Below are 24579 nucleotides of genomic sequence, written 5' to 3'. Positions count from 1 at the left end.
GTTCAGAGGTGCTTGGGATTCCTGGGTCCTGGGTGAGACCACAGCAGAGGGTAGAAGTGGTCTGGGGGAAAAGAGCACTGAAGTTCAGGCTAAGAAACTGCGAGGCGAGGGTCTGACTGTGTAGGTTGCCAGTTCCAAAGTAGTTGGGGTTGAGAGGAAAACAGAGCCAGCTGCTGGGTCTGGTGTGAGTAGGATAGAGCAGCTTGGAGGTCTGAGGGCAGTGAACACAGTGAGTTGGTGGTATAGGTGGGTGGTGAGCAGCTTCAAAGAGAAAGCATTTTGAATGAGGGTGGAAAGCCCATGGTCAGGAGAGAGCAGCCGAGTGGGAAACCACGGACTTAGCGTTGGCTCCAAGTTCCTGAGGTCTATATGAATGAAGAGCCTCTAAGCCAGAGGAGGACGTCAAGAAATGCAGAATCCTCAAAACCCAAGTGTTTCATCAGCCTGGACACTGGTGAACCCGAAGGGGGTTGCTAAAGTTGTCAGGACGCCACCTACTGGCGGTCTTGACTACAGTGGTCACTTCCCTGAGGCAGTCTCAGGGTGTAGCAGCTACGCTGAGGCAGATCATTCCTTGGCAGGTTGTCCCTTTTACTTCTCACCACTAGTCTGTACAGGGGAAACTATTGCAAAGTTTTCTGAATGACCAAAGGTAACCCTCCCCCTTGACCGTGTATTTCAAGGTTATGGTGGGCTGGACCAAAGTGCTACGATTCTTAATATCTTTTGTAGGCCTTCAGAAACACAAGAGTAATGCAGACCTGTGGTTTTCTACCTTTGAAACCCACGTTACTGCTTAATCAAGGTTTTCACATTTTTTTCCAGACAGAGATTGAACTTTATTCCCCCATTGCCATTGTGGAGGTGGCAGCTTTGCTACAATTTGTAATTTGTACAGCATCAGGAAAGCGGGAGATTGAGTTCCCCTCCTTTCGCTCTCCTAATCATGGGGAAACCTAGTATTCCAATTATCAGCCTATTAATCCTCTTTAGAAGACAGGTTAAAAACACCAAGGATTAATTCAAAGCTACGCAATTTACTAATTATCAGTAACCTGATCAGTTAATACCAGTGCTTGGTCGGATTACTGAAGGACTAAATGTGTTCAATCATAAACCGTGTACACCATGGCGGCACGGGGGTGGTGATGCACAAACTAGAAGCTCCAATGCCCCTGGTGTCAGCAGGCTGTGTTGCAGCGTGACTGGGAAATGGAGCCCAGAGTCAGCCTAATCTGTCCCTTATTCCACAGAAGCTGGATAGCTGATTTTTAGTTTTCTGATGATGACCAAAAATGAGTGTTTATCTTGAAAACTAACTGGGGGAAGGGAGGGCTTGTAGGCAACCACTATGCAACTTTGTGTCCTTAGGAGGCATCGTTCGCCATCCTGGCTTTGGTTTTTTGAGCTTTTTGATCCCCACCTGTGGGAACCATGGGCCTGGACCTAAAATTTCTGACAAGGCTTTTATCGGGTTTAAAATACTCACCTGTCCATAAGGCAGACAGCATTCCATAATTATGTAATGAACGTGTATTTGTTAAAAACCTCAGTTTAATCTCCAGATCAAATACAAAAAACCTCAAATTTTCAGCTTATCCTATACAAGCTGGCTGAGGTGGCCCAATTTATTCGTCATGTGACAGGAGCTTTTCTACTAACATTCAGTGTGCTAAGACATACATGCTGTGGTATACTGCTTTCGTGTGTAGTGCTTTAGTAGTCACGAAGGTGAACTAACTGCATAAGCCTCATTTCTCCCAGCATCAGGCAGCAGGTATGGGGAGAGCTGGGACCAAAATTTGGTTTTTCTAGCTTTAGTGTAAGTGCTATGTCCCCCATTCCATATGGCCTCATTTAAAAAGCCTATGTTGGATTCTAACTTTATTTTCACCTCCAAACTGATACTTTGAAGTTAACAGTGTTCCCCTGGGATTTGTGATTACATAGAATAACTTATTAAAATGTGTAACAGACTCCAGTTTTGTATTAAAAACTACATATGCCTAGGATTAAATGTGGAGAGTTGACAGTAGCTATCCATGCCAGGTAGAGCCACAAAGCAAACCACCTTTTTTCAATTTCTGAAAAATCTTCAATTTTTTTGCCGTTAGCTTACATTATTTTTCAGAAAAAGGCAAAAAATAGGACTCCCTCACCTCAAATCCGTAGTTTCCTTTGTATTTTATTCTACTAGATCTTTATCAACTCCTGAGTTTTCAGTTTTCCTATCATGCACTGGGAATGGATAGCACTTGTTTCTTTTAGCTTCTCTTACCTGTCTTCTTCACCTATTAATTTAAGGCAGTTGGGCTGAAGTAGTGAAAGAAAAATAAAATCAAGTACATTTTAAGCAACCCAGGGGAGAGTTTTGAGAATTTCCTGTCTAAACCAAGAATAAGCCTAAGCCTTGAATGAAAAGCCAGAATTGCTCTGTGACTGCATCGGTCCCAATGGTCTTAGAGGTGGGAGTCCAGGGAAAAGCCTGTTTTAAGAAACTGACATTTCACTCCTACTTTTTTCCCTTTAGTGTGAACTACAATGAGTCAATTTGCTAGGAACAACTCTTGTAATTTTTAAATGGACACAAGGAACACAGAGTTCTTCTCAATGACTTGGATTTAACAAATTGCCTGGATTTTCAGGATCACAAGTCTGTAGAGTCCTTATAGTCACATTTTCTTTAAGAAATTATAGTGGATCATTGTTAAAGTTTTTAATACATAAGCATTTTTGGAAATGCATAAGTGGATATTCGTAAATGCTTAAGGCATATGCAGCACTTTCCACGCCTGCAGGAAACTGCTCAGTGCACAGCTCCAGGCGCGTTGCTTTCCTTGCCAGGTCATCCCACAGCCCCTCCTGCAGTACCATCCTGAGGATAGTTGAGGTAATCCTGCCAACACGTTGCCATTAAGGGTGTCCTTGGCAATCGTGCTTTGATTTCCTAGCCTTATTTCTAGTCTACGTAGGCTTTTGTCATGAATGAATGTTGAATTGTATCAAATTATTTTCCATGGACTAAGAGGTTTTCTTCTCTGATGTTAACAAATGATTCCAATCAGCATATAACTAAAACACCATGTAAACTAAAAAGAGCATACTTCTCTCCCCTTCCTTCTACAGTAAAAATGCCATTTCCCATTCTAACTCAGCTCCACCAAAACTTCTATGTCAGAGTCAGGATCCAAAAGCCTGGGATCATCCCAGACTTTTTCTCACCCTCTCCCCCATTCTAATCTTGCAGCAAACCCAGCTGCCCCCCCGGGTCCATGACACCAGTATCAGGCATCTCCTGCAGTCAGTGACACTTAAAAAGGTAAGTCAAATCAGGCCTTTCCTCTGCTTAAAACCTGCAGTGACTTTCTCTCCTTCTCCCAGATATTCTCCTTCTAAATGTCACCTTAGCAGAGGCCTTCTGTGACAACCCATCACACCCTACTTCACTGTCTCCTTTAATCTGGTTTTAGATTTCTTTTTTCCTAGCACTTATTCCCATTTGACTCACTGAGCTTACACTTAAGAGAAAAACAAGGAACAACTTTGTTTCTCTGACTGTGGTTGGTTGTTGGGGAAAAAAGATCCCACTGCTACTATTGACATAGGGTTTTGTTTTTTTTTTTTTTTTTTTCGGTAGATTCTGGAATCCAGGGTTATGTGAGCCTCCATTTTATTTGTCCTGTCTGTTGTATACTAAGTGGGAGACACTGTGTTTAGTTATGGACTACTATACTTCTAAAATTCAAGAGACTTGTACCTGTTTTACTGTTCGGATTTGAACCCAGGCACTACAGTCTCTGAGTAAGCCAGAGATGTTCAGATGACATAAAAGTGACATTATTTTAAAATTTCTGGACCCCATCTTTAAAAGGTATATATATATTAATAAGAAAAAAGTAAATTGAAAGAAACAACAATGCAGTATTTATTCAGCTGAACTGGGTAAAGTAAGCTATAAAAATTCCAAATAGTTATCTCTAAAGGAAATCCCTCGTTTACGTGGTTTTACATATTAATTACTCTGGAAAGTTTTTGAACTCTGTTTAGTAGAAGATCTCCTTTCTTGATAGTTTCTTGGTACTGCCAGTTCTTGCTATCAGGTCTATAAATAAATACAAGAAAAAAATGAATTATTTACCAGTCACATTATATTCCATAACAAGAACTGACCTACTTTTAAAAGATAACACTTAAGAATGCCCCTTATTCTAACACACAAATGACACACAAACCTTGCAGTACCTGTTGGTCTCCACTATTTCATTAACTTTATCTATTTTGCAGTGTAGTCTCCCTGCAGCAATAAATCTGGAGAGCTCTCTATAATTAAGAGGAGGGGAAAAGGGCATTAGCGTGAGCCTTATACAAAATTCTTAAAAAAACATAGTGCACTAAATACATGCTTCCACTCTCTCAAGGTAACCATTTAGCTGGCTTCCAGCCTGCACTCTTGACTATGCAGCAGCTGAGAAGATCTTTGCTGGCACACTGCAGGATCTGTGGGATCATCCCAAGAGATTAAAATCACTTACTGGAAAAAGCAGCAAATTCATACTGAGTGTAGGTGTCTAAGAATGAAATCATTCATAAGCACATCTTTAGAGCTTCAGAGAAAAACTTGGAGGCAGAAAAATAAGATATCTTGGGTGTGTGTATGGGGGGTCACCTCATGATAGGAGTTCAAAATCCTTCAGAACATGGAAGGAAAAAAAGCTTCCAAATTACTTTAAGACTGAAGAATAAGGGGATGCCTGGGTGGCTCAGCGGTTTAGCACCTGCCTTCAGCCCAGGGTGTGATCCTGGAAACTCTGGATCGGGTCCCATGTCGGGCACCCTGCATGAAGCCTGCTTCTCCCTCTGCCTGTGTCTCTCACGAATAAAATCTTTAAAAATAAAGACTAAAGAATAAGCCCCAATAAATAAGGATCAGGAATGCACAGCCAGTATTAGTCTGTTGTGACAAAGATATTTCTGAATATCTATGTAGTTATGACTCAAACCTCACACATAAAAACTGACTCACTATCAAGGATGGTCTGCCAACAATGAGGAAAAAGGAACAAAAGCTGTATGAAGGGCAGACCAGATGGCTCAGCGGTTTAGCGCCGCCTTCAGCCCAGGGTGTGATCCTGGAGTCCCGGGATCAAGTCTCACGTTGGGCTCCCTGCATGGAGCCTGCTCCTGTCTCTTTCTCTCTCTCATGAATACATAAAATATTTTTAAAAACTGTATGAAGACTTTACGATGCTACCAAAGAGATTAAATGGAAAGATGATGCCTTTAACATAAAAATCATTACTCTCCCAGATAGTAAAACATCTGGATCCTAGCACAAATCCTAAACAAATTTCTAACAAAATCCAGGGGAAAGGGCTCATTTAGTTTTGAAGCAACCTAATTATAACAAATCCTAGAAACTATGCAAGAAAATAGAATGTCCACATAGGACTAAACAACCATGTAGACAGATGAGCTTGCAAAAAAAAAACAAAAACAAAAACAAAAAAAAACCAACAACAAACCAGACAAATGGCTCATTAAAACACAAAGTAGGGATCCCTGGGTGGCGCAGCGGTTTGGCGCCTGCCTTTGGCCCAGGGTGCAATCCTGGAGACCCGGGATCGAATCCCACGTCGGGTTCCCGGTGCATGGAGCCTGCTTCTCCCTCTGCCTCTCTCTCTCTCTCTGTGTGACTATCATTAAAAAAAAAAGTACATACACAAAAAAGATCAATTTCACTAAAATTCCGAGCTGTAAGGAAATGCCATTGTACAGTGTTGAAGGTCAGAGACAAATATCATTGGATGAGAAAGTGTGTTACTTAGATTTGTGCTTTAGAAATATCAAGTATCATAACTAATTGCCCCTGGTAGTCAGTGGTGAATGACCCACTACGCCTTCTGTACCAGCTGTGTCAATGAAAAAAAAATTCTATGAAAAGGAACTAATTCTTATTACTTAAAGAATGAAAAAGCATTAAATGTTTTTAGTAAGGGTATGTATAATTTTGGAATATCTGGTTATGAGTTTCAAAAATCTTGAAAGACAAAAAAGTTATGCTTTTGGAAGATTTTAAGCTAGAAGTCATCCTAAACTAGCACACACTTAAAACATAGTTATATTCTCCATCAAAATATATCTGGATCCAATTTTCAATTGTTTTTGAGTTATATACTGAGTGGCTTTCTAAACTTGTGTTCATTTTCCTGTACCTTAAATAGTTCCATCTCCACAGGGAGCTGCTAACTCTTTTGCAACTATTATTCTGGGGCTGAGGTTCAGAGAATCAGACAAGATTTAACCACCAGCAGCCTTCCTAATCCCACCCAAACCTAAGATGGGGAAACCTCTGAAAGGGCTCTGACTTTCCAAACAAGCTTCTAGAGACAAACTCTGATGCAAGAATGCCCTCTGCTTAGATTAGTAGGACAATACCCATCCCACTCTAAGAGCCTGACTGTGGGTATATGGATGCTGACAGCACAACTGCTGCTGCCCATGCCTAGCCTCACCAGACTTGAGGCTTTCGACAAGACTCTACACAAGTTGCTTAACTCCTTAGCCTGGCATTTAAAACACTTCTTGTCTCAGTTCCTGTATATACCGCGACACACTCTATCCAGTACAACTAGACTACTGGTTTCAAAAACATGGTCCTATATTTATTTGTGCCACTTCTTCCATTGGGAAAGCACTTTTTTCTTTAGCCTCTTACAGAAACCTTAAAAATGCAACAACATCCGGTCTAAAGGCCCACAAGGCGGCATCTGTGGATATATCAATTTCTCCGGCACTTCAGTCCAATTCAATGACTCCGAGGTATGCTCATTCTGAACTATGATAATCTGGCCACAGCTTCTTTTTTGGTTACAACAAAATTTAACTGCACATATTCTGAATATGTACTCCCACACTGCACTGCCACCACCCTAGAAGCCACCATGGTATCTCCATCAGCTACTGTACTGAACAGCCCAACTAATCCCCCTGTCCCCTTGCAGTCTGTAAAGATACAGCATGAAATCATATCACTCATGCTTAAAATCCTTCAGTGGCTTTCCAAAGGACCTAGATTAAAACCCAAGCTCCGTACCATGGCCTACCAGGCCCTGCACAAATATACAACTGCCTGACTTTCCCACAACTGTCCTCCTCCAGCCGCTACCACTACACTGCAGCCATGTATCTTTCTATTTCATTTTGTAATCTCCGGAGATTAATTTCTATCCAAAATTACCTTATATATTTGTTTAGTTGCTAACTATCCCCATATAAAGACTATCAAATATTAAAGACCATGACGACAGGAACCTAAAACAATGCCAACCATACAGTAATGGGTTAGTATTTAATGAATCACTGATTAAAGGCTAAAAGTCCCATCTTTAACGTGACCAGAACCGCAGCAGCAACCAAAACCAATGAAAGCCTTACAAGAGAAAATGCGACCTTAGGACTCTTTACTATAGCAGCAGTGCAGTCCAGAAAAAAGGGACAGAACACTATTGTGTTAACTCACTTGATGCCCTTTTGTAAAATCACTTAACCATTCTACAACTCGGTTTCCCCATCTGTCAATAAAAGGGGGCACATCATGAAGGCAAAGATGACAAATGATTGTTCTAATAATATATTAACGTAATATTATTTAAACTTACTGATCGATGAATTCCACGCCAACACCAAAGGCTTCTGCCATATAGCCAAGAGTCAGTGACCTATACGATTCCAACAGCTGGCTATATGCATGGATTCTCATTTCTCTTACGTAGTATCGATAATGAGGAGCAAAAAGCCAGTCCTTTTTCATTTCCTGTTCCACAATAGCTGCAATGAAGATGACAAATTATAAGGGATAAGGTGGAGAACATATTTATAATGTAAGAATTAACAGCCTTGATTATAGACAGCTCTTAGAAATCACTAAAAAAAAAAAAAAAAAAATTCACTAAGAAAAAGCCTGAATGGTAAAACTCAGAGGATACTGATGAGCAATCCACAGAAATACAAATTACTAAAGAACTACTATGTATCATTGCTCTTAATAGGATATGGCAGTAAGCCAAAAGAAAAGATCACTGCTGCCACAGAAACTAAATTTCAAAGAGCAGAGATAAATGAATAAACAAGATACTCTTAGTAACAAATTTCTGCATAGGAAATAAAAGAGTAACATGAGGACCAGGAGGAGGCCTTCCCCTGGATTGGAGTGGATAGGGAAGATCTCTGAGGAGCCAAACAGCAGGAGGTACAGAGCAATGCAAATATTGTAAAGTCTCAAGTCAGTAAGAGCCAGGCTCAGCCCCAGAAGAGAAAGGATGACAGATACAGTATAATGCAGCAAGGGGATGTGGAAGGTGAGCAAGATAAAAAATATACTTGTGTTTCTGGCTTTAACAAGAAGCAAATCCCTGGAGAAGAATTTTTGTTTTCTGGTTTTGGAGACTTTTTACTTAGGGCAGGGCAAGGGAGATTTCAGTGATAAAGTGGATTCACCTATCAGACATCCAATGAAGATACCAAGGAAACATTTAGGCATTAGTCTGGCACTCACTGGAAAGTTTGGGGCTGGAGACATGAATTTAGTAATTACTGCCATCCAGTTGTATTTGAAGACAAAATAAAGATGGTGACAAGGGCAATGACCAAGTCTGAGGCAGTCACAACAAAGGATGATGTGTTATGTCTGGGGAAAACAAGGGTGTGTTACTGTTCAAGAGAATGAAGTTGTGGCAAGATGCAGAGGTTGGTCAACATCAAAAGACGTTAAGACAAGTAAGGAAACACATGGTTTAGCAACATGGAAACTGATAGCCTTAAAAATGAGAGGATGCTCCTTCTCACAAATGATAAAAGAAATACATAAATGTCAAGTCATTATGCTGTACAGCTTTAACTTCTACAATGTTATCTGTCAGATCTCAGTAAACTGGAAAAAAAAAAAGCAAGAAAACCTATGGAAGAGAATGGGAAGAAAAATGTTTCTTGGTCATGGTGAGGATGTCACATTCATAAGCCGAACATAAAACTCTTCTATCACTTATGTGCCATTAAAAAAAGACTCAATAAAAACTATCCTTGGAAACAAGCAAGAAATGAGTAAAATATTATTCTTCTCCTCTCAGATTGGTAGGGGAAAGGCTCTCTTCAAATGATGTAAATTGAAGGGTGCCTGGATCAGAGGAGCAGGTGATTATTGATCCTAAGGTCATGAGTTTGAGTCCCACATTGAGTGTAGAGATTACTTAAAAATAAAATCTTTAAAAAGAACTGATGTAAATTGAGAGAAACTGGAACTATACATAAAAATAAATCACGGGATGTATTATACAATACGGAATATAGTCAGTAAGGTATGATCTTTGTATGGTGACAGATGGTAACTAGGTTATAAGGTAATCATTTTATAATATATATAAATATCAAATTGCTGTGTTGTACACCCAAAGCTGACACTTCAATTAAAAAATTGTGCAAATGTAAATTAGCACAATATTTCTGGAGGGCAACGGTGATCAAGATGTAATGTATTTACACTTTGTAAAATTCACCTTCTTGGTTTTCCTAAGGAAGTAAGTGGAAGTAGAAAAGATGAATTATAACACAATGTTCAAAACAAAGTTGCTCACAAAGGAGAAAAATAACATATTTTTTTAGCAGTAAAGTCTAAATTCTAGCACATCCAACACACTGAAATAGAAGGTCTTTTAAAAGGATAACTAGAAGCTCCAAGGAGCTCCACCTGTTTGATCTGCCACTACATACACAGTGTCTGATACATGACAGCTACTTAAAAATACTTACTGACTCAATGACTATTTTTATAGAGTCATGAAACGATATTTGCATTATATTATGAAGAGAGAAAAGCTACCTGGAAAACAGCATGTAAAATACACCCACGTATGTTTAATAGTGTTACGTGCTTGTATCTCCAGATACAAATGTCTCTGAAGGACACGCTTGAAACTTGATAGTGGGAGTCACCTCTAGAGAAAAGAACCCTGGCAATCACTAGTTAGCAAAGAGCCTTTGTCGTCTTTATAGGACACTGGGTAAAATTTTTCCATGTGTACATATAACCTTGGGTTTTTTGGTATATTGTTTTCCATTTCTTAAAGCACGTGTAAATGAACAAAAGGTTTGGAAAAATATGTAACAAAATTTCAAAATGGTTATCATCTCTGGAAGAATTCTGTGAGCAAACGTGTTATAGATCTGGGAGCAGGACTTTTTCAATTTATTTTTAATTTTCAAAGCAGGGATCCCTGGGTGGTGCAGCGGTTTAGCGCCTGCCTTTGGCCCAGGGCGCGATCCTGGAGACCCGGGATCGAATCCCACATCAGGCTCCCGGTGCATGGAGCCTGCTTCTCCCTCTGCCTGTGTCTCTGCCTCTCTCTCTCTCTCTCTCTCTCTCTGTGACTATCATAAATAAATAAAAAGTTCAAAAAAATTTTTTTCAAAGCAATCGGGTTTTACCTAGGAAAGGATGCAGTTTCCTTTTTCAAATGAAATATATTAAAGTACACATACTACAACTATTTGGGGAAGGAAAAAGGCTTACAAAAGGAAGTAAACAAAAAAAAAAAAAAAAAAGGAAGTAAACACTACAGGTCTCCCTACACTAGAGGGAATAAATGATATGAATAATGATGACTCTGCCATAAAAGAAAATCTAACTATCCTGTCTTCTGCATTTAAAATTTCTGAAAAACATAAATTTGGTAGAGAGAAAAATTTCATCCATCGTGTTCAAATAAAAGATTGCTATCAGAAATGGGAAGAGTGGGATCCCTAGGTGGCGCAGCGGTTTGGCGCCTGCCTTTGGCCTAGGGCGCGATCCTGGAGACCCAGGATCGAATCCCACATCGGGCTCCCGGTGCATGGAGCCTGCTTCTCCCTCTGCCTGTGTCTCTGCCTCTCTCTCTCTCTCTCTCTCTCTGTGACTATCATAAATAAAAAAATAAAAAAAAAAAAATTAAAAAAAAAAAGAAATGGGAAGAGTAGAAAGAGGTTAATACCTTAACAATTCAAAAGGTTTCCCAAAGCCATGAATTTCATATACAAGGATACCATTTTTTCCCCTCAGTTTTAAATTATGTAATTAATACAACAGATTTGCACAAGCACTCAATAATATATAGGCAATGAGCTACTGTCAAGTTCGTTATGAAGATTAAAAAAACAAAAAACATTCTGCTCCCAATACCAGTTAGGAGAAGGGACAAACTGTTAAGACAGAATCACAAAATAATGTAGTATTTTAAAAATGGGGCATTTAACCAAAAAGCACACAAAGGAAGTTCAACATCATAGAGATGAGTCAGAGAAATGTCAATCAAAACCACCAGATACCACTTCACACCCACCAAGATGCCTATAATCAAAGACACAACAAGCACGGGATGTGAGGAGACAAACACACACACTGCTGGTGGGGTGTAACTGCTTTAGAAAACAGGTTAGCAGTTCCTCAAAAAGTTAATCGAAGCGTTACCATATGACCCAGCAGCTCCACTACTAAATATATACACACCTAAGAGAACTGAAACCATAGGTCTACACAAAAAGTACACAAGTGTTCTATACAGCGAGAAAGGGGAGACAATCCAGATATCCATCAATGGATAAAAGGATTTTTAAAATGTTGGTGTATTGAGCAGCCCGGGTAGCTCAGCAGTTTAACACCGCCTTCAGCCCAGGGCCTGATCCTGGAGACCCGAGATCGAGTCCCATGTCCGGCTCCCTGCATGGAGACTGCTTCTTCCTCTGTGTCTCTGCCTCTCTCACTGGGTCTCTCATGAATAAATAAATCTTAAAAAAAAAAAATGTGGTATATCCATACAATGGAGCATCATCTGCAAAAACTACATGGAGCACTAATACATGCCACAACAGAGGACCCATGGAAGTGTTAGGGAAAAGAAACCAGGCACAAAATGCCACAAAGATATGATGCCATTCATATCAGTTGTCAGAGTAAGAAGATGCAAATCCATGGAGATAGACCAGTGGTAGCTGGGGGAGGAATGGGAACTGACTGCTCAATGGGTACAGATTTCCTTTTTGCAGTGAATATGTTCAGGAATTAGTGATGATGACTGCACAACCTCATCAAGATAATAAGGCCACCAAATTTTACACTTGAAACCGGTGAACTTTATGGAATTTATATCTCAATAAAAAGGGGGGGCATAAAATAAAAGCTCCCCAGGAATGCAGGGAAGGGATTCATTCTGACTGAAGGAAGAAGGTTAAGAGCCCCACATCTGAGCAGAGTAATGACCAGGCAAGCAGCAAGCATAAAAAAGGATGAACAATAATTCTGCAATATGATCTCATGTGCAAATGCACCTGTGTATAAATATGAGATGAGGCCAAGCAGGTGACTCATCATGCCTAAAGGGCCTTCTTCCCACATACAGAGGGATAGTATGAATTCTCAGGAAACAGCCTTTTATGCATGGAGTAAGCACTCCTTAAACACAGGCAAAAACCTGCTTAAAAACAGAATATGCACGAGGGTGCTTGGATGGCTCAGTTGGTTAAGAGTCTCTTTGTTTCTGCTCAAGTCATGATCTCAGGGTCCTGAGATCGAGTCCCATATCTGCCTCCACATTCATTGTGGAGGCTGCTTGAGATTCTCTATCTCCCTCTCCTTCTGCCCCTCCCCCTGCTCACTAAAATAAATAAATCTTAGAAAAAATATTTTTTTAAACAAACCTTTAACAGTGTTAACATCAATCTTACCTCTCGGGCCATATAAAAACAAGTCACAGTCTGCTAACCCCCTCTTTTTCTTTTTTAAGATTTTATTTATTCATGAGAAACCCAGAGAGAGGCAGAGACCTAGGCAGAGGGAGAAGCACGCTCCAGCAGGGAGCCTGATGTGGGATTCGATCCTGGACTCCAGAATCACACTGTCGGCCGAAGGCAGGCACTAAACCGCTGAGCCACCCCAGGGATCCCCACTAAGCCCCTCTTCTAAAAAAAAGGGGGCGGGGGCAAAACATTTAGCCACACTAACCAAAGACCTGCAGCAAAGACTTGCACAGTATATTTGTCACAGATGTGAAGAGACATCTTTGTTATCTGCATACAGGATCAGAATTAAGACAAGACAGATCACTGAAATGAGCAGCTCTATCCTTACCTAAAGACTGGAAGAAAACAGAGTAACGACACTCATAGAGTGAAAATAGGTATTGCCGGACCGCTGGAAGGCTGTGCAGCACCTCAAGGATCTCGGCTCCTTTAATCACCTACAAATAAAAAAAACAAAAAAACCCCAAATGTACACTTTCATGTTTATTTAGGATAGAAAAGCCTAGAGTAATTTCTAAATAGAAGTATTAAAGATTTAGTCATTACCTTTTCCCTGAGATCTGGTCTTTCTAAAGCAATCATGCTGACATAGACCGTGTAAGTCACAAAGGTCTTATAATCCATAAGTTCATAGGATGTGAATGTTGAAACTGTGTCAAGGAAGAGTTCAGCTGCCTGTTTGAAATCACGAATAGCCACACAATAAAGACCTTGATAAACTTTTAGGCGGTTTCTCCTGTCCCAATCTCCTCCTTCCTCTATTAAGCTATAAATAAAAAATAGTAAGGTCACAATCTAGAAACTGACAAGGCCACTTTTTTAAAGTTTTGTGTTATTTTCAAACAGAAAACAACTTGAGCTACAAGGAAATATTTAAAGAAAATATTTTACTAAATAAGCACATCAATTATCTGACCTAATTTACTAGTTGTAAATAAAACAAGCCAATTTCTTACATTGGTTTCTTTTTTTTTTTAGTGTAATTTATAGGGAATATATTGCCATCATTAAAAAATACCTTTTGGCCTTTTCTGTGTTTCGTGTGATGAGATCATTGTCCATATAAAATAATCCAATCCTAAGAAGATAGAACACAATATCCAGACGGTGACCCAGAGCCACAGTTTTGTCATATGTCTTGCGAAAGGCTGTCAGAGCACCATCCTGTCAAGAGAACCAAGGCAACGGGTGAGAAAAGGTTAAAAGTTTCAAACACTATCAGCTGTCTGGAATTCTCTTAGGAAGAGATACAGGGAAAACGTAGGAGTAGGGATAAAATAAGATACCCATGAACTGATAACTGTGGAAGCAGGTAACCACTGCATGGGGATTCATTATACTTTTCTCTCCACTTGTATAAAATATAAAAAATACATCAGACATACTTAAGCATATACTTAACATTCTAAAAAATAATATACGAAAAACATTCACAATCTATTCATAATCGTTTCAACATTCTTTCTTCCACATATTCAGCATTTTTTTCTCTTAGTCACTGACTATGAGAATACAAAGGAGGATTTAAACACACTGGTCTGTCAAAGTATGTAGAATAAAATGTTCCTACTGCTTTAAAAAACACAAACATGAATAAAATCATTTGACTATGTAATACTTCTTAGTATGCGTCTGGGTTTGTTTTATAGAAGTTACACCTCATAAGTAATATGGGCTCGCAAGACAGTAATGGGCACAGCTGACACACAGATCTTCGTTTCTAAATACACCTCCCCCCACACACTAAAACCAAGGATCCTTGGAGAAATGGATGATTCCAGGTTTGGAGAGTAAAAATAACAGGTGAGCCTATAATAGCCAGCTATATGAGAAAATAAGGAAGACCAAGGAGATGTCCAACAAAGAAGCCTTCTTGAAGGAGCTCCCACTAACACGCCTGTAACAAGATGAGCACCATGAAAGAGTAATGACTGTGATCAGTGGTAACACAGTGAATGATAAAAATCCATTAGGTAACAGTAAATAATATCTCAGATGAGAGTAAACAGGAATAAAAAAAAGAAAGCTCTTCTTTTTTAGAAAAATGCAACTTAATAAACATGGAAAATGACATGGGCACATCACCAATTTATAACTCCTAATGCTGACTCAAGCACGTCCTTGTTGAAATTCCTCAAATCCAAGAAAACCACACAAACTAGTAGCTGTTTTAAGATTTATTCATTCATTTGCAAGAATATATATAGGAGAGAGAGAGAATCCTCAAGCTGAGTCCCCGCTGAGTGCAAAGTGAGTCATGGGGTTGTGGGGCTCAATCTCACCAACCTGAGATCATAACCTTGTCCCACCAATTGAATTTCCCAGAATATACCCTAGAGAACATTAGCATTTATCTCCCAGGAGACACATTCAATCAAATTTCTACAAAAGTGTCTTGTACAAGCAAATACAGCTGAAAACAAACCTACGTGTCCATCAACAGCTGAAGAGGTAAGCAAACTGGCACAGCCCTACAACAGACTACTGGCTAGCAGTTAACCAGAATCAGCAAGATTCATGTACATTAACGTGGAAAGATCCTGATACAATGCTGCATGAAAAAGTAAATGGGAACACCTGAGTACAGTATGGTCTCACTTTAAAAAAAAACAAAACATTTTTGGTGTTTGTTTGTTTTAAAGTAATATCCACATAGGGCTCACAGCCATGACTCCAAGACCAAGGGGTCACAAGCTCCTCTGACCAAGCCAGCTGGGTGCCCCTAAAAACAATTTTTAAAAACACAATACTACCTAATTTATGTGCTTGTAAATGTACAATAAAACTAAAAGGTTACCTTGAGGTGCTAGGAAATAAAAATCAAGTAGAACTTCAGCATTATCTGTAATGTTCAGTTTCTTATAATGAGACTATTACTTGTAGAGATAATTCTTCAAATTCAGCAGAAGCAATGCTTCCCGCCAAGGTGAGAAAAGTGTGCACCACTGAGAATGATCCCACCTTTGTAACAGCAGGAAACCAACAAAAATCTCTGCAAGTGCCCTTAAGGTCTTACTGGCATGGACACAGCACAGAACACACACACCTGGCCAGGAAGGGGGGGGGGGGGGTAGCAAGAAAACCGACTTTTTGTCACTCATTTTTGTGCTGCTGCATTAGGCCAGGTGAGCACATTACCTCTGCAATTATTTTTTAAAAAGAAGGTAATTTTTAAATTTTTTTTAAAATAAATTTTTTCTTAAAGATGTTATTTATAGGGGATGCCTGGTGGCTCAGGGGTTGAGCCCAGGGCGTGATCCTGGAGACCTGTGATCGAGTCCCGCATCTGGCTCTCTGCATGGAGCCTGCTTCTCCTTCTGCCTGTGTCTCTGCCTCTCTCTCTCTCTGTCTCTGTGTGTCTCTGAGTCATGAATAAATAAATTAAATCTTTAAAAAAAAAAAAAAAAATGTTATTTATTTGGGCAGCGCGGGTGGCTCAGCGGTTTAGCGCCGCCTTCAGCCCAGGGCGTGATCCTGGAGACCCGGGATCGAGTCCTGCGTCGGGCTCCCTGCATGGAGCCTGCTTCTCTCTCTCTCTCTCTCTCTGGGTCTCTAGTGAATAAGTAAGTAAAATATTAAAAAAAAAAAAAAAAAAAAAAAAAGACGCTATTTATTTAGTAGGGACCGAGCGCCTGATCGGGAGGAGAGGGAGAAGCGGGCGGCCCCGGAAGCCGGTGTCCCGCGCGAGCCCCACGGAGACGCGCGCCACGGCCACTCACCTTGTCGCCGACGCGGCACAGGTACTCGGCCTTGGCCATCATGGCGTCCCGGATCTCGCTCTCCCCCAGGTTCTTCTCCGCGTCTTCCAGCTCCTCGTCCAAACGCTTCAACTCGTCCTCGTTGGCCTTCCTCATTTTATTGAGCAGGTCCGTGTCCAGCTGCCAGTCGAGGGATTTGCACAGGGCTTCGTAGTAGGGAGCCATGTCTGAGAGCCAGAGAGGGCGGCCCCGACTTACCCACGGGCGGGGGCGGGGGCGGCGCCGGCGCCCCCTCGCCCCCCCACCCCCCGCCCCCCGGGGCTCCTCGCACGCGGCTCCCGCTCCCGTCCGGGCAGCCCGGGCACCGCCTGCCGGGGAGGCCCGCACGGCCAGAGCCGCCCCCCTGCCGTCCGCCCCCCCCCCCCGGGGCCAGCCCAGGCCTAGGCCGCTGACTCGGCGCTCCCGCGGGCCTCACTGTTGTCGCGGACGGCCGCCATCAGCTCGTCGCGCACGGCCGCGTCCCCGCGGTGCTCGGGCAGGCTGAGCAGGAAGCGCAGCTGCGCGATGCGCAGGTCGGGGTTCTTGGGCAGCCCCTCCTCCTCCAGGTTCTCCAGCGGCATCGCGGCGGCGGCGCGGACCGCGGCTCGGCGCTCTGCGGCTCGGCGCGGGGCCGCGGCGTCTGCGGCAGCGGCAGCGGCAGCGGCAGCGGCAGCGGCAGCGGAAGCGGGAGGAGTCGCGACGGCGCCCGGCCGCCTCCGGCCCGGCTTCCGGCCGGCCCCGGGTGGGCCTCCGCCGGCAGCGCCCCCTGCTGGACATGCTTGGACCGCCCGGCGCGGCCTGCGCGCCGGCGCCCCCGTGTGGCTTTCCCTCGCTCGGTGCCAGGATCCGGGCTCGGGCCGACTCCCGGACCCGCTCGCTCGCTCCACGCTTAGCTAGTCCGTCTTTCTGCTCGTAAACGTCTAGGGGCGGGCGGGCTTTTGAAATTCTTGAAAACATCATCATCGGGGATCCCTGGGTGACTCATCCACCACATAGTGTAGATACCTTTCCATGCCAATAAATACGGATTGACATCATCACCTCTAATGACCTCATAGGGCTCCACTGTGTTTATGTACCAAATTTTGTCTCATCAATCTTTAACTGCTATCAATCTGGGTAACTATTATGTCTTCAGTCTCATAAATACCATAGTGTTAATCATCTATGTACATATGTTTTCACAATTATACAAACATCTCTTTTTTAAGATTTATTTATTTATTTATTTATTTGAGAGAGAGAGAGAGAGAGAGAGAGAATGAGCAGGGGGAGGGGCAGAGGGAAAGGGAGAGAGAATCCTTAGCAGACTCCCTGATGAGCATATGGAGTCTGATGTGGGGCTCGATCCCAGGACCCTGAGATGATGACCTGAGCCAAAACCAAGAGTCAGATGTTTAACCAACTGAGCCACCCAGGTGCTCCTGTACAATCATTTCTTAACCCAAATCCCTAGAGGTGTCATTTCTGAATAAGAAGGTCTTGGGGGTCCCTGGGTGGCTCAGCAGTTTAGCTCCTGCCTTCGGCTCAGGGCATGATCCTGGAGTCCCTGGATCGAGTCCCACATCGGGCTCCCTGCATGAGCCTGCTTCTCCCTCGGCCTGTGTCTCTGCCTCTCTCTCTTTCTGTGTCTCTCATGAATAAATAAATAAAATCTTTAAAAAAAAAAAAAAAAAAGAAGGTCTTAAGCACTTTGTATTTTGACATATTACATAAGGATTATATAAATTATTTTTCCAAAAAACGATATAACAATTTATATTCTGGCCAATATAAAAAAGAGGAAATGTCTCTCTCTTTGCCAGTACACTTTTATCAACCATTTCAAGCTTTGACAATTATAACAATGTTGTTTATCCTTTACATTCATTATCATAAGGTTGAATTCTTTTCACATTTCTACTATGTATATTTCCTCTTAAGAAATGCCTGTGGGACTCTTGGGTGGCTCAGTGGTTGAGCGTCTGCCTTCAGCTCAGGTCATGATCCTGGGGTCCTGGAATCCAATCCTGCATCAGGCCCCCCATAGGCAGCCTGCTTCTCCCTCTGCTTGTGTCCTTGCCTCTCTGTTTCTGTGTCTCTCATGAATAAATAAATAAAATCTTTAAGAAAAAAGAAATGCCTGTTTTGCTTTGTCAATTCCTCTATGGAATTTTCTTACTAATTTGTAAGCGCTCTTCATATTTTAAGGATACTAACTGCTTGTCAAGTGTTGCAAATTTCCTCCTGGTTATTTTTTTTTTACATTTTATGAAATTTTTTCAACATAAATATTCAATGTTTATATAGTTAAATTTATCTTCCTTTTCCTTTATGGTCTCTGTTCTTACTGTCAAGTCTTAGTAAGATCTTTCCAACATCATGGTTTGAAAATTATTAACCCGTGTTTCCTCTAATATATTTCTTTCTTTCTCTTTCTTTTGTCTTTTCTTTCTTCAAATGCTTTAATCTTTGATCCATCTGGAATATATGTCTAAAGAATATGGTATGTCATATTTAAAATGTTTTTACAATTTACTAGTCAAAAATATACATATATATATATACACAGTATAACCATATTTTTTTAAACTCAGAACCCATTACTTGACATAAGATTTGACAGCAAAGAATATTTGCAATTAGCTTTATCTTAATGAAACAAGCCTGTTCTCAAATGCCTACCCTCCTGCTAATGGAACTCATAGGAGTGGTGGCTCTGTGTCACATGACCCAGAGCTGATTAAACCAAGTGAAGCCAAAGGAAACCAATTCATTGTCTGCTTGGCAGTTCATGACTAATCTGGCTTGTCTTGACTAGATGAGCTGGTTGGGTGAATTCTGTTTTCTTCAGGAGAATTTGAACTAGGAAACTCCCTGGTGGTGTTCAGAAAGAACCAGTCCAGGAAAGCCAATACCTGAATAATAATTCTAGAAAGAATAGAGAAACCCAAGGGGGCAGACATCCTCAAACTGAAGGACATGGCATTTCTAGCTTGAAAGAATCCACTGCACATCCAGCAATGCAGAATTTTTTTCTAAAATTTTCATTGTGAAAGCTTAGAACACTGGGTCCAAGGAGAAAATTCTCAAGGTTTTCAAAGAGAAGACAATAAGGTCACTTAGGAATAAGAATCGGAGTGAAAGGTATCTTTGGACACGCAACACTGGTAACCAGAAGTCAATGGAACGAGACCTTCAAAAAAGATCAGAATGGTTTCCAACCTAGAATTCCATACTCAGCTTTTATTCTGCAGCAAATATGGGCATTAAAAGACCTGCAACATCTCAAAACTTACTTCCCATGAAGTAAGGATGAAGTGTCCCTAGAAAATGAGGAATCCCCCCCAAGAGAAGAGGGATCTCTAGGATGGTGTAAAGGTAGACCTCAGGACAACCTTGCAGGTGACCTGGAGAGCTGCCCATCAGAAGTGCAGCAAGAAGTGGGTTCTCCTTGACAAGTCTCTTGTGTGTGTACACTCTCTCTGCCTCTATCTCTCTCTCTGTCTCTAACAGATACACATCCACACACACACACACACACACACACACACTCAGTCCACAAGGAGATCTTAGTCTAACTCCCAAATCTATCCAGAAGCTGACCACTCTCTCTACCATCTGTATTATTTACACTCTGGTCCAGCCCACCATTATTTCTTACCAGGATCACTGTGCTCTCCTAAGGGGTCTCCCTGAGTCTCCCCTTGCGATCTTCTTGACAGAACACCCAGTAAGGCATCATCCTTTCAGAATTCAAGTTGCTCATTTTACTTGTGAAATCAAGTCCTTACAGTGGCCGATGAGGCCCTACAAGATATCATTTCCTGAAGTCCCTGCTGTGCCCCTCGACCTCTCCCTCCACTCACCCTGCTGCCCGCCACTGTCCCCCTGGCCCCTGTCTGGCCCCCATCACAACGTAGCATCTTCTCCCAGCAGGGCCTTTGCCCTGACCATCCCCCTACCTGGAAAGTGCTGCCCCAAGATACCCTCGTTCTCTTCAAGGGTACTCCGATGCTACCTCTCAGAGGAGTCACCACCATCTATTTAGAATTTCATTATGTCTCCCTGCCTGCCCTTCCAATCCATTTTATCAAGCTCAATTTTTCCCATAAAACATACTATCTTCTAAAGTCGTATTTTTTCTTACACTTATTGCTATTTCTGTCTCCCCCAACTCCAGAGTAAACTCCAGGAGGGCGATGATTCTGACATGTGCACTGCTACACGTCCAGTGCTGAGAGCAGAGCCTGGCATCTGGCAGGCCCTCACAGATGTTTCCGGAATGAATGAATGAGTGAATAAATGGGGTAGGGCTCCAGAAGAGAGTCGCCAAGAAGAAGAAGAAGAAACAGATCAATACATAATGAGTTTGAAAATCCTGAGAACACATCTATACTCTTGCCCAAGATAGCAGGGATGAGACAGTCATGGGAGTTTGGAAAACTATGCCAAAGGAACACAAGACAATTATGAATTCCAACTGTACCAAAACTGTACAAGAAGGGAAGTGTAACTTCAAAATACTCCATGGGCTCCCTTGGGGGTGACATTTATGTAGTTGTAAAAATGTAAAGCCTGGGCAAGAATGGACACAAAGCTGTGACATAAAGAGACACGAAGAATAGAGAGGGGGCTGGGACCGATGAGGGCCAGACCAGTGATTGGGACTGGAGGCAGATTGCTGTGCTCTACATCAGCACCGACTCCCGTGTTCTTGTCCTAAGTTTTTTTTTTCTTCAGCCTGACAAAGGAACTTCCAACTACTTCCATTTTGACTTCAAAATAAATTATTTATTTATTCATGGGAGAGAATAAATAGAGGCAGAGACACAGGCAGAGGGAGAAGCAGGCTCCCTGTGGGGAGCCTGATGCAGGCCTCGATCCCAGGACCCTGGGATCACGGCCTGAGCGAAAGGCAGATGCTCAATAAACTGAGCCACCCAGACGCCCCTCAGTCAGTACTTTCTAATTGATTGTGTTCCTCTTTCCAGCTTATCTCTTAACTCTAGCAGAAGACCCAGAGGGCAAAGCATCCTGTGATGGGAACCTAAACTATGCCCCCAAGCAATAGGGACAGCCCTGGCGTCAGCCGGACCCCACGTGATCAACCCCAAAGTAAGGATCCACCTGCTTTACTGCCCACCTGCAAGTCCCTACCGCCCACCGGCCTTCGTCTTACATTCTCCTTATATAAACCAGAAGTATTTTCGGCTCTTTGGGGGTGATCTTTGAGATGCCAGTTCACTATCTTCCCAGTGTTGGCCTCATTGAAATAAATTACTTTCTAGTTTCACCACCACTCACATCTCTGCCTTTGGATTTTGTCAGCGGTGAGTAGCTGAGCCGTGTTTGTTCAGGACCTTGGGGTCAGGTGCCCTGGCACCCCTGCGCCCCGTTACAAGCCAGGACTAAACCTACTCTTAGAGAGTCTGAGAAAATGTGTGTCTCTGTGGGGCTTTATCTTCCATAGTAGGGAGTTAAAAGTTAATAAGTAAAACTGGAAAAGAAGAAAAAAGTAGCACAAGTAAATCATTTAGAAATATGAGGGCCAACCCCCCAAAACACAAGGTGAAAAGCCGTGGTCTCCAGACAGCAGAATTTTATTAGGGCAATGCTGTCATCCAGGCACTGTGGATTTTCTTTTTTCCCCAAAATAAATCTTTATAAATCATATATGACTTGAATACTTTGGGGAACATATTTAAATATTTGAGAAAAGTAGACTAGGCTCTGCTTTTTTGTCTTAAAACTCTCTTTTGAATTTATAATTTTGAAGATTTTTAATCTGCAACTTTTTGCCTCCTAAAATTCTTCTTCTTCACAGATACATTATGAGTGTGCTTTTGTAAATGCAGTACTCACTGTTGACACTTCTGGAAACTTGCATCACTGGTGGAGGTTCTCCACTGGAGGAATTACTTTTACCCCCACAGACAGACAGGTAAATTCCAACACCAATGAACATTCCTGAATGAAAATAATGCACAGATTGCAGCAAATGCAGAAGACATTTTGACTTTTATACGTGGGATGCTTTTAGTGGTCATTTATTACTTCTCTCACCCCAAGTTTTCACATTTTGTGTGTGTGTATAAAGATAAATCTCATGGTTAATTGTGTGAAAATAGTCATTTATGTAATAAAAAAAAAAAAAAGATTGGGGATCCCTGGGTGGCTTAGAGGTTTAGCACCTGCCTTTGGTCCAGGGCATGATCCTGGAGCCCTGGGATCGAGTCCTGTGACAGGCTCCCTGCATGGAGCCTGCTTCTCCCTCTGCCTGTGTCTCTGCCTCTCTCTCTCTCTCTGTGTCTCTCGTGAATCAATTTAAAAAATTACTTATTTATTCCTGAGAAACAGAGAGAGGGGCAGAGACACAGGCAGAGGGAGAAGCAGGCTCCCTGCGGGGAGCCTGATGCGGAACTCGATCCCGGGACTGTGTTATCACGACCTGAGCCAAAGGCAGATGCTCCACCACTGAGCCACCCAGGCACCCTATTTCTGTAATTTGATTAGTTCAGGTGAATCCCAGGTTTACACAAAATCCAATATGCATATTACCCAATGTTATAAAATTAAGAGCTAAGACAAGAAATATTTCCATTCAAAGGGGGAGGGGTTGGATTAACTCAAGTCCATCAGCAAACAATTAAAAAGTAAGTGATCATCAGAGATTCAGATTTGTGACAGGAATTGGGTATATGGTAGAAAATTCATTATTAAGTTTAAAGGGAAAACCTGCCTTTATCATCATTTATAGAGAGAAGGCAGTTTAAATTAGCTAGAACTGATACAGTTTGGTCTCCTACTCTTCCTGGTACAGATTCATAAATCAAACTGAGATCGCCACCGCCGGAGGATCAACATTACAGGGGATCCGTGATGGGTGCTCACCCCAGGTGCCAACATCCTCCGAACCACTCACACAGTCCTGCTGCCAGGTTTTCCATTCAGTGCAGGGGAGACACCTTTCCAGTCAAATGTGTCTCTTTCTTGGCTTTTTAGCACTGTTACCGCTAATTGCTGAGAGATCAATCGAACCCTGGCCTGTTGCTATGATTTCATTGACCAAAGTGGCTCTTTGCCCCTATCGACAACTCATTATTGAACACTAAATCACCCATTCCATGAACCTCTCTGCAGCCATTAACTCAAGTGGACTGGATTAACTTCTTTTACAAAGACCCTTCTTTTACCTGGAATTTTGGGATCCATGTGCTATCACAGAGAAAAAATAAATATGCATCTTCTTTGTAGAATGTGGCTCCACGGAAATTAGACTGTTTAATCAAAACAGGCTAAGATGAGCTAAGGGCACATACGCCTTCGTTATTTGCTCTGCTTCTGGGGCTTATTTTAAAATCAGACTTTCTTCATTTTTTATTATCTGTATCACAAGCCCTTTTCTCTTCAGGCCTGGTTTTATTTAGAGATCCTAGCAAGCAAGCCCTCCTCCTCCTTCACAGCCTTTGTTCTTTGCCTTTATGTTTGAGCATCTGGCTCTGAGAAGGATGTTCTGTTTCAGGGTGCTGGATTCTTTCATTCTGAGCAGAATGGAGTTTGCTCCGCGTACCAGCCCTGCCGGCTGTTGATTGTGATGAGTACCATACCCACTGCAAAAAAAAAAAAAAAAAAAGTGTTCTTTTTACTGTATAATTAACTCTATCTGCTTGGCTGTGGTGGTGCTCACTTTTAATTACATGCACTTTGGGGTTTTTCATTGAGTTTCAAAGACTTGATGTGAGAGGCTCTGGTCACGGCTCCCCTGCTTGTGTCCGAGATGGGTTTGTGTGTGTGGGCAATTATCTCTGCTCCTGTGAGTGGCTTTCCTGGTGGGTAGTAATTCATGACACCTTATAGGACACATTCTTTACATAGAGCATCTGCTCGGAAAGCACAGAATTTCAGTGTTATTGCAACACAATGATCAACTGATAGAGCATGCTCATTTCTTCCTCACTAAATTACACCTTTCCAAAGGATCATTTTGGAGCCAGAAGAGGGCTTAGAAAATGCTCTTATTCCTGGATCTGGTTAT

General features: G+C 42.0%; 2 protein-coding genes across 5 annotated transcripts in view; one reads left to right on the top strand and one right to left on the bottom strand.

Annotated features, from left to right (window-relative positions):
* The window catches only part of ATXN7 (ataxin 7), a 154100-nt gene extending 143184 nt beyond the window's left edge, over positions 1–10916 (top strand). For both annotated transcript variants that reach the window (XR_007404312.1, XR_007404311.1), the window contains 2 exons: positions 3248–3319; positions 4419–10916. The gene's annotated coding sequence lies outside the window, so the exon portion shown is untranslated. The remainder of the gene's footprint in view (positions 1–3247; positions 3320–4418) is intronic.
* PSMD6 (proteasome 26S subunit, non-ATPase 6) lies at positions 3902–17245 on the bottom strand. 3 transcript variants are annotated; one of them, XM_025456466.3, is made up of 8 exons: positions 16999–17245; positions 16545–16750; positions 13844–13989; positions 13372–13591; positions 13154–13262; positions 7659–7827; positions 4243–4320; positions 3902–4102 (listed from the first exon to the last, which is right to left on the bottom strand). In XM_025456466.3, exons 1-8 carry the CDS (start codon positions 17141–17143, stop codon positions 4006–4008), a joined length of 1170 nt encoding a protein of 389 aa, XP_025312251.1. In that variant the 5' UTR covers positions 17144–17245; the 3' UTR covers positions 3902–4005. The 3 variants fall into 3 exon arrangements, with proteins under 3 accessions (XP_025312251.1, XP_025312252.1, XP_048954186.1); XM_025456467.3 differs by having other exon boundaries at positions 4233–4320; positions 16999–17237; XM_049098229.1 differs by lacking the exon at positions 4243–4320 and having other exon boundaries at positions 16999–17238.
* Between the last annotated feature and the right edge of the window lie 7334 nt (positions 17246–24579).

The sequence above is a fragment of the Canis lupus genome, chromosome 20 (genome assembly GCF_003254725.2).
Source record: "Canis lupus dingo isolate Sandy chromosome 20, ASM325472v2, whole genome shotgun sequence".
Taxonomy (NCBI): domain Eukaryota; kingdom Metazoa; phylum Chordata; class Mammalia; order Carnivora; family Canidae; genus Canis; species Canis lupus.
Note: the sequence above shows the minus strand (reverse complement) of the source record. Positions and strands in the feature narration are given on the sequence as shown.

Excerpts from the sequence above, each read along its gene's own strand:
- PSMD6 (XM_025456466.3), bottom strand. The coding sequence starts at position 17,143 with ATGCCGCTGGAGAACCTGGAGGAGGAGGGGCTGCCCAAGAACCCCGAC. Across the intron at positions 4,321-7,658 it reads GGCGTGGAATTCATCGATCA|AGAGCTCTCCAGATTTATTG; the intron begins GTAAGTTTAAAT and ends TCTTAATTATAG. Across the intron at positions 4,103-4,242 it reads GAAATAGTGGAGACCAACAG|ACCTGATAGCAAGAACTGGC; the intron begins GTACTGCAAGGT and ends ATTTATTTATAG.